We start from the raw sequence: 10,448 nt of genomic DNA on the forward strand, positions 1-10,448 counted from the left end.
CATGTCTGCTGCATTCAGAGTCTACTGATGATTGATGATTGATGATGATGATGATGATGATGATTATTATTATTAATAATAATATTCTACAGTAGTGTTAATTTAGTTGACAAACATTTTCGTACACTAAATTAATACTATTTTAGTCAACTAAAATGCGACAAAAAAATTTTAGATGACTAAAACTAAAGTGGCATTTTAATCAAGAGTATGACTAAACTAAATTGAAATTTGACGTTAAAATTAACACTGGTCTGTAGTGCATGTGCAAACCTAAATACGAAAATTGTAGAGAAATGCATAAAAAAATGCATTACAATTTAACTACACTCATTACATTTTAGACGACTAAAATTTGTTTTAGTTGAATAAAATGTACTGGAGATTTAGTCGACTAATTATGACTAAAACAATTGCAGAAGACTAAAATAGGACTAAAACTAAAATCCCATTTTAGTCAAAAGACTAAAACTAAATCGAAATGTGCTGCCAAAATTAACACTGTTCTACAGAATTTATATAGCTGATGGTTTGTAAATTGCAAATTATAAGCACGGTCATTCATTATGACACTGACCGTTTTTTAAATAATGCAACAACTAAGTCAACCCACAACACAGGGTATGTCTGTAAAACTGTATATTTACTAGAATGATGGTGCATCTTGTTCTATATACGTTTGTGTGATTATTAGTATTAATGCTTTGAGTGTGTTTATATAATTATAACTGCAGCTACACAATCTAATTGGGAGTACTGCATTGGAACAGTTTGCATTATACTACGGATCATTGCATGTAAAAATTGTATTCATAACTTTATAGGGAAGTGAAGAACACAGATTTGACATATTGCAGCTTATCAGTCCTTAGATGTAGTGGCTGCATTTGTTTTATTTTTAAGGTCTTTTCCTTTATATGTTCACTTCTTAATCCTGCCAGTAACACACTCCCTGTCCTAGGATAACAAACCTTACCCACTGCACTGTGTCCATGAAGTAACAACATGGTTACCCTAGAACATGAAGTGTATAAGGCTTGCCGTACACATTACAATCTGACTGTAACATTTTAATACACTTGACTTTAGATCTACCAAAACTGTGTAATGTAAGGACCTACATAATCTATCCAATCAATTTCTATTTAATCATACTTGTTGGTAGAGCTAAAAAGGAGATTGTACAAACACATTGAAACATGTATTGTGAGCTTTAGGACTACAAAACACCTCCCCATATCATTTTTCACATAGCATATTAGGTGTAGGTGTTCTGTAGTCCACATAGATACACAGTAACTGGGAACAATGGTTGTGTAAAGTCATCAGCTCATGAGATTGCTGGCAAAATCAACAGGTACTTTTCAAACAGATTTAACAAAATACTTTTAATATGTCACACTTTTACTTACACTTTAACAATTGTAAAACCTTCTTGACTTTCCAACAGCTGCCCTTGCTGAGATCTCAGAGATGGTAGCACAATTTCATGGAGCAATGATAAAGATGGAAAACTATCAGAAATTGCAGGAGCTCAGGAAAGATCTGACAGGCATTGACAATCTGGTGATACCTGGCAGGGTGAGCAGATTATGAATCCTGTACTGTGTTCATTTATTGCATTAGCCTGGTGATAAAACTGTGGTAGTTTGAGAGAAAACAGAGGGTCCCTATGATTGAACCAAACATACTTGGTAAATATAATTAACCACTTAAGGACCGCCTCCTGCACATATACGTCGGCAGAATGGCACGGCTGGGCACATGTACGTACAGGTACGTCCTGTACTAGTACCCAGCCGTTGGCGCGCGCTCCCGCGACCCGGTCCGAAGCTGCGGGACCCGCGGACCCGATTGCCGCTGGAGTCCCACGATCGCTCCCCGGAACTAAAGAACAGGGAGAGCTGTGTGTAAACACGGCTTCCCCGTTCTTCACTGTGGCGGCTGCATCGATCGTGTGATCTCTTTTAAAGGGGGACACAATCGATGACGTCGCACCTACAGCCACACCCCCCTACAGTTGTAAACACACTTCAGGGAATACATAACCCCATCAGCGCCCCCTGTGGTTAACTCCCAAACTGCAACTGTCATTTTCACAATAAACAATGCATTTTAACCACTTAAGGACCAGCCCATGTACATATACGTCCACAATATGGCACGTACAGGCACATGGGCGTATGGGTACGTCCTCCCCTATTAGCGGGTGGGGGGTCCGATCGGGACCCCCCCCGCTACATGCGGAGGTCGGGTCCGCTCGGGGAGCGATCCGGGACCACGGCGCGGCTATTTGTTTATAGCCGCTCCGTCGCGATCGCTCCCCGGAGCTGAAGAACGAGGAGAGCCGTGTGTAAACACGGCTTCCCCGTCCTTCACTATGGCGGCGCATCGATCGCGTCATTCCCTTTATAGGGAAGACACGATCGATGACGTCATTCCTACAGCCACACCCCCAAACAGTTGTAAACACATACACAGTGATCCCTAACTCCTACAGCGCCGCCTGTGGTTAACTCCCAAACTGCAACTGTCATTTTCACAATAAAGAATGCAATTTAAATGCATTTTTTGCTGTGAAAATGACAATGGTCCCAAAAATGTGTCAAAATTGTCCGAAGTGTCCGCCATAATGTCGCAGTCACGAAAAAAATTGCTGATCGCCGCCATTAGTAGTAAAAAAATAAAAAAAAATAAAAATGCAATAAAACTATCCCCTATTTTGTAAACACTATAAATTTTGCGCAAACCAATCGATAAACGCTTATTGCGATTTTTTTTACTAAAAATAGGTAGAAGAATACGTATCGGCCTAAACTGAGGAAAAAAAATGTTTTTATATATGTTTTTGGGGGATATTTATTACAGCAAAAAGTAAAAAATATTGCTTTTTTTTCAAAATTGTTGCTCTATTTTTGTTTATAGCGCAAAAACTAAAAACCGCAGATGTGATCAAATACCACCAAAAGAAAGCTCTATTTGTGGGGAAAAAAGGACGCCAATTTTGTTTGGGAGCCACGTCGCACGACCGCGCAATTGTCTGTTAAAGCGACGCAGTCCCGAACTGTAAAAACCCCTTGGGTCTTTAGGCTGCATATTGGTCCGGGGCTTAAGTGGTTAAATGCATTTTTTGCTGTGAAAATGACAATGTTCCCAAAAATGTGTCAAAATTGTCCAAAGTTTCCGCCATAATGTCGCAGTCACGAAAAAAATCGATGATCGCCGCCATTAGTAGTAAAAAAATAATAATTAATAAAAAATGCAATAAAACTATCCCCTATTTTGTAAACGCTATAAATTTTGCGCAAACCAACCGATAAACGCTTATTGCGATTTTTTTTTTTTACCAAAAATAGGTAGAAGAATACGTATCGGCCTAAACTGAGTAAAAAATATTTTTTTTAGATATTTTTGGGGGATATTTATTATAGCAAAAAGTAAAAAATATTGCATTTTTTTTCAAAATTGTCGCGCTATTTTTGTTAATAGTGCAAAAATAAACCAAAAAATACCACCAAAAGAAAGCTCTATTTGTGGGAAAAAAAGGACGCCAATTTTGTTTGGAAGCCATGTCGCACGACCGCGCAATTGTCAGTTAAAGCGATACAGTGCCGAATCGCAAAAAGGGGCAAGGTCCTTTAGCTGCATTTTGGTCCGGGTCTTAAGTGGTTAAACGTTTTTGCCTTCCCTCAAAGATACCCTGTCACTAGACCATTCATTTTTATAAAAATAAAGTCCTATAAAATATATGTGTATTTAACCTATTTTTTGCATGGTATTTTCCTTTTTTCCCTTTTCCTTCCTGTAGAAATCCAAAAGCCCAGAGACTTCTGCTGGGCACTGCCATCTTGGATTTGTGAACCTCAAAGTTGTCACTTAAAGCGGAGTTCCAGGCTTTTTATGTTTATTAAATCGCCAGCTACAAAAAGTGTAGCTGCTGACTTTTAATAAACAGACACTTTTCTGTTCCATGGTCCAGCGATGCCGCCAAACGGAGCATCGCTCCTCTCCGCCAGCGCCTCCATTGCCACTCTGGGCACCTGGCCGTGACAGCTTTCAACTTCACGGCCGGGCAAGCACGGCGCATGCACGATTCACACTGCGCTCCCGGAGTGGACAGGCGTTCTCCTGGGACCTGTCTCTCGTGTCCCAGGAGATCGCCTAGAGCAGGGGTGCCCGACCAGTGGTCCGCGGAGGCCTCTGATGTGGCACGTGACGACCTGCTCTGGGATGGAATAGAATACTGTTATTAAAGGTCAGTTTATTACTAAAATCAGTGTATATATGGGCATATCTGTTCTGCAGTGGTTACTCGGCTGCTGTCAAACTGATCCGCAGGTGCACCGCAGTTTACTTGCGGGTTATCTGCACTGAGCCATAGACTTCTGTTATTACCTGTGAGTTTGGTGTGCTTTCTGAAAGTGTATCACACCCTTTAAAATATAATAGAAATCTATTGCAAAGTGCAGGAAAGCCAAAGGTACACTGCGTTGCACCTGCAGTGCGGGTAAACAGCAGCGCATCAGAGTGAAAGCAGCCTTGGGCCCCTTTCACATGGTCAGTCAGACAGCCTGACCAATTGGACTTCGCCATTCAACTCTAAGTAGTGGCAGACATAAACCAACTTGTGTCCTACCGCCAATCCGATCTAGAGCGGACACAGACATGACATCCATCACTCTGCTCTATTGTTGCTCGCGACCGGTTACCAAGTCGCTTATGTAGCCCTCGCTCTTCAAAAGTTTGGGCACCCCTGGCATAGAGGGAGGAGGGGTTGCCTTAGGCGAGAGGAGGGGTTGCCTTAGGCGAGAGGAGGGGTTGCCTTAGGCGAGAGGAGGGGTTGCCTTAGGCGAGAGGAGGGGTTGCCTTAGGCGAGAGGAGGGGTTGCCTTAGGCGAGAGGAGGGGTTGCCTTAGGCGAGAGGAGGGGTTGCCTTAGGCGAGAGGAGGGGTTGCCTAAGGCGAGAGGAGGAGTTGCCTGGGTGGAAGGAGGAAGTGGGACTGTTGTGTCCTGTAATATTGTACAGGACACAGGGGATTAACACTTCTGGGCGAATCCGTTTCCCAGTGGGTTTCAACCAGAAATTTCTTGTGAATGAAATGGCATTTTGGCAGTGCCAGCAGTAAGAAAAGTCAGTGCTAGTTCACACCAGATGCAGTTCTGTGCACTTTTTTTCTGCACTACAAATGCGTGCAGTGTTTTCCATGTATTCCAATGGCTCTAGTTCACACCAGTGCCGTCAGTTTCTGGTGCAAAAAATAAAGTAGAATGCGCTGCATTTTTTCTGCACAGAGCTGTATTGAAACATAGCAAATTGTATCAAAAATGCACTGGAAGTGCGTGTGGTGTGAATTGTAAGCAAAAACTGATCCGGAACGTATGTGGAGTGCATTTTTGTGGTGTGAACTGGCCCTAAGGCTGGGTTCACACTACTACACTACTTTCATCCTACTTTGCTCTGCTACATTGGTCCTACATTTATCCTACATTGGTCCTACATCCATCCTACTTTCATGAACAGGATACTACTTTGGTCCGACTTCAATGATATTCAATGGGCCTGAAGTAGGATCAATGTAGGACCAAAAGTAGTACAGGGAGCATTTTCAAAGTCGGACCGACTTGTGTAGGACGCTACAAGACGCTCTCATAGGGAAACATTGAACACAGAGCAAAGTAGGATGAAAGTAGTGTAGTAGTGTGAAGTCATCATTTACCTTTTCTTCCAGCTTTGCCACATTATTATTAATCACAGGATAATTACAACATCTGATAATCCAATGACTGACAGACGTATCTCTGTGCCACACACTTCATGACCTTTTGTACTGAGCTTAGGTGTTCAATAATTAACCACCCTACAGCCTTCATCCAAATTTTACTGAACATCCATATATAGAACAGATGGGTGATTACAGTTTATCCCTTGTATTCAAAATAATTCCACACTATATTGATATAAATGTGGGAATATATTGGCCTGTTTGGTAACCTATTATATGCAAGTGCAATCACTGCTTAAGTGCCAGTTCACAGTTATGCAAATTCTATGGGGATCAGATGCAATCCGAAAAGCATAGATTTGCATGTCCTCTAAAAATAAGCATCATTTCCAATGAAGGCTATTCACATATATGTGGTGCAAATTTTATCCGGTTCAAAAAAGGGTCCTGTTCGACTTTAGTGTGGTGCGAATTTCGGCTCCATGGATTCCTATGGGACCAGAGTGAAATCGCAGTCCAGTATTCACATTACTGTGAATTCTTTTCTTTTTTTTGCCTAGGCTTATAGAAATAAAATCGGAGATGTTACCACTCCTCTTACAAATTCGCACTATATGCGCATTGAAATCACACATGGCAAGCAGAAATCATAATGGAAATTCTCAGTGTACCATTTTAAAGTCTTTGAATTTGCAGCGCACAAGGGTGAACCGGCACTCACTGTTATAAAAGTATACTTTTAATGGTGTGTCAGGATTGCAACAAGCTCACATGCAACAGTGATACTAGATGCAGGTTAACGGATTGGACAGGTAAACTAGTGTATACATGGTTCATTAAAGTGCAAGTTCAGCTTTACAAAAAGCACACTATCCTGTCCCATATGGGTATAGCATAATGGTGTGCTAAACCTATCTCCCTTTCTTTTTAAACAAAAAAGGCCACAATTGCATTTAAAAGAAGCTTCTATAAAATCTGCAGCCAGCAATGGCTCGGTCCTGAGTAATTATAGTAAAGTAGCAACCCTTGGGTCTATCGCCCGCTAGTGGAATGAGAGGAGAGGGCATCATGTCCTTTTGGGCCGCACATGTGTCCTGTGTACACTCTCTCCTGTTGTAGCCACTGGGCTCATCATAGGCAACAAGAAAGAGTACACACTGTGCATGTGCAGCACAAAAGAACATGATGCCACTCCCTCCAATGGCATTAGGGGGAGCTCAAAAGCTGCTTCCTCCCTAAAATAACACAGGACGGAGTGATCAATTTGCGAGGATTTTAGGAAGCTACCAAATGTAGTTGTGAACTTCATTGTTTAAAAGGAAAGGGAGCCCCTGGATGGTTAGGTGGTAGCACATTTTGTTGCTATACTCATATGGGACAGCGCAGTGTACATCTTTTGCAAAAGGTGAACTAATGCATTTACATTTAAAATGTCTCTGTCATCAGTCCTCAAATAAGTGCAGCAATATTGATTTATCGCTATATTCCCTTAATGTCACATTCAAAAACCATTTTTTTCCTCAGGAGTTTATTAGACTTGGGAGTTTAAGCAAGTTATCTGGGAAAGGCTTACAGCAAAGGATGTTTTTTCTGGTAAGTTGATCTTGTCTTTGAAAATCATATAAACAGATAAATAACTGTCTAAAGGGAATCTGTCAGAGGTGAGACTTGGCTGCCAATTCTGACCTTATGAAAATGTTAGTTCCTTTACTGTTTTGGGGACAAACTTGCAGGCACTGAAGTCAAAGTAAAACGAACTATAAACTGTTCAGGTTCTTTTGTTAGAGTCCTCCATTCCCAGCTCAACAACATGAATTGAATCTGCATGGTTGTTTATTATATTCACACAGCCGCTGCAACCACAGTTATCTAAACACCGAAACAGTGACTATATAGATGTCCTTTCCACAAGGTATTGATGTGCTGTGATGATGTAGAGCAGTGGTTCTTAACCTTATTGAGACCAGGGTCTGGTAAATTATTCCAAAATCTTCCTGCCTCACCAGAATAAAAAGTATAAGTACGGGAATGCTAAATATGTATGGATAGGTTGGAAGGCTCTGTGTGTGGCTGGATGTCACTGTTGGGCGCTGGGGAGTAGTGGTGGAAAATGGGGCTTCTGGTGGGGGTTAGACACTGCAGCAGACTTGGTGGCCCTGTCAGAAATGATTTCTATAGGGGGTCTGGGATATCTTCTGGGGGCTTTGCAGGGGCACTGTAGGAGACTGGAGGGCACTACTTGGGGCTACTTTGGGACACTGTTAGGGGTTGAGGAGGCCTGGGGGACACTGTGAGGGTGGAGGGCTCTCAGGGAGCCTGGAGACGCTCTGGAGGGTTGAGAATCACTGCAGGAAATCATGGGTAGTTTGGGCACTATGGTAACTGGGAAACACAATGGAAGATTAGGGGATCTGGAGCTGGCTAGAGGTCTAGGAGGAGGGGGGCTGGAGCGGGCCTGGTAGTGGGCCATGGCCCAGTGGTTGAGAACCAGTGGAGTAGAGCACACAGAACAGAATCCAATGTGCTTTCTTTTTTTTTTTTGCAGTTCAATGATGTGGTGTTGTACACCAGCAGAGGGCTGACCTCTTCTAATCAGTTTAAGGTCCATGGGCAGCTGCCATTGTTTAGCATGACGGTAAGTTGCTTTTCTAATTGTGTTTTCACTTTTGCTATCCAATTTGAGAAAAACCACACTAATTGCTTGTGTCCCAGTTGCACGGCATACCGAACATTAGAAAAAAAAATATTGTGCCTTTTTAGATGTTTTTTGGGAGAAGGCCTTGTGTCTGACTGAAAGGATATTTGAATAATGTCAGAGTGAATCTGTTCTAAGGACAGGCTGAGTCCTACAATGCAAGAAACCCAGTTACCAAACCTTTAACCCTTTTTCAGGACAAGTTTCAGAACACACCAGTCAGCGCTTAAGCCATTGAGTGAAAGCACTGATTGGGTGCCGATCTGCAGACCTTTTTCGGTCACGCTCCTTCAACAGAAGCCGGCCTGGCTGCCGTACACACAGGCTTGTGCACTGGTTGAACTGGCCTGTGCCGCCCGACATTCGGGCTGTGTGTAACCGCTCTTAAGGGTAAATCCCTGGCTAAGTAAACAACCTTTTTTCCATAAATAAATCAGCCCATTAGTATTAGCAGTTTCTGGTACACAATATTTTTGTCATTCATTGTTCTGATTAGTTTTACTGGGAAACCTGACAAAATTTTTGTAGCTTTATGTGCGCAATTTAATTGTTGCATGTTGTAATGCATCCCTTTAGTATGCTGGATATTTAATTTCCTGTTTCTATTTGTACCACAAAAGACTGTATAATGTCTTTAGCATGTAATACCCGTATGGGGAAGGGCAGCACTGCCTTATACAGTGTGCGAGTACAGCTTGTTATAGGTTTTTTTGTTTCTTTAAATTCAGGTAGAAGAAAGTGATGAGGAGTGGGGAGTATCTCATTGTCTGACCCTAAGAAGTCAAAATCAAGCTATAGTTGTTGCAGCAAGGTATGCAATTTGTTCATTTTAAAATGTATGGTAAGAATGGTATTAGTTCTAAGTGATTAGAATGTAGGGAGATCGTTTTTACTTTAAAACTATTTTCAGATACACCCTATTTTGAACAACATGATCATTCTGAGTTGTAAAATGGTATCCTCAAAACACTCATAAAAAAACAACTTGTAATAATTATCCATTTGTTTTGCACTTTTTTTAAGGTATGGTACAAGATCACATTTTTTACTTTGACCTTGGAGATCTGTTTGTCAAATTTTAGATATGTATTCTGCAGCAGTATTTAATGAACTAAATATTTGTTACCATTTACCACCTTTAGCCATTCTCTCAAACGCAACATAGGTCGTATCTGTATACTTAAGCCAGCCATAGATGGTACAAACTATGTATGGGCAGGCTGAATGTTCTGAAGTTGATCGATTGATCAGCTTGGGTACAACCAGCTTTCCAAATTTTACATGCAATTATTGCTATGTTTGCCAAGCAGGAACGGCTTACTCCACTCCTCCTCTAAAGTGGTTCTAAAATCTGGACATTTTTTACCTTTCATTTATTGCATTAGGGTAAAACATGTGCCAGTGTTTATATCGCCCCCTCACCCCCTTTTATACTTACATGAGTCCCATCTCGAACCAGAGTTGTGCCCGTTTGCACTGGCTCTTTCGTGTCTCTGCTCACAGAGGCAGCAGCGGGAACTGCTGCTGTCAATCAAATCATATGTGTGGGGGGCGGGGGTTGAGCACACTCTACATGCTATATGTCAGTAGACGCACACAACCATCAGGTGTGCCACCATAGAAAGCAGCTTGCTATGGTGGCAGATGGAGAAGAGTGCCAGCGTGGGACCCCCAGAAGACACGGTTCTAGGCTAGTCTGTACAAAACCATTGCACAGGTAAGTAGAACATGTTTGTTATTTAACAAAAAATCTACCTTTACAGATTCTGTTTACTATATTTGTGGGTGTTTCTTTCCAGTTCTCATTTTGAAATGGAAAAATGGAGTGAAGATATTCAGATGGCTATTGATCTAGCAGAAAAGTATAGCGGTCCTGTTCCTGAGCTGTTAGCTAGCAGTCCCCCTGATGGCAGTAAGTAAACAGACCAGCAACAGAATTATAATCATGAACATCCTCTTTGTGTCATTTGTGAATTATTATTTTTGTGTTGCCCAATGTTGTTACACAAAGAATGTTTGTATCACCTAATT

The 10,448-nt window shown here is 41.7% G+C and overlaps 1 protein-coding gene across 4 annotated transcripts in view; it reads left to right on the forward strand.

Moving 5' to 3' along the window:
- FARP1 (FERM, ARH/RhoGEF and pleckstrin domain protein 1) overlaps nucleotides 1-10,448 on the forward strand; it is a 254,102-nt gene that overhangs the window by 229,776 nt on the left and 13,878 nt on the right. For all 4 annotated transcript variants that reach the window (XM_040336128.1, XM_040336129.1, XM_040336127.1 and 1 more), the window contains exons 19-23: nucleotides 1,451-1,581; nucleotides 7,247-7,315; nucleotides 8,268-8,357; nucleotides 9,146-9,228; nucleotides 10,217-10,329. In XM_040336128.1, the coding sequence (XP_040192062.1) occupies nucleotides 1,451-1,581; nucleotides 7,247-7,315; nucleotides 8,268-8,357; nucleotides 9,146-9,228; nucleotides 10,217-10,329 (486 nt within the window). The remainder of the gene's footprint in view (nucleotides 1-1,450; nucleotides 1,582-7,246; nucleotides 7,316-8,267; nucleotides 8,358-9,145; nucleotides 9,229-10,216; nucleotides 10,330-10,448) is intronic.

Source organism: Rana temporaria, chromosome 2, assembly GCF_905171775.1.
Source record: "Rana temporaria chromosome 2, aRanTem1.1, whole genome shotgun sequence".
Lineage (NCBI taxonomy): Eukaryota > Metazoa > Chordata > Amphibia > Anura > Ranidae > Rana > Rana temporaria.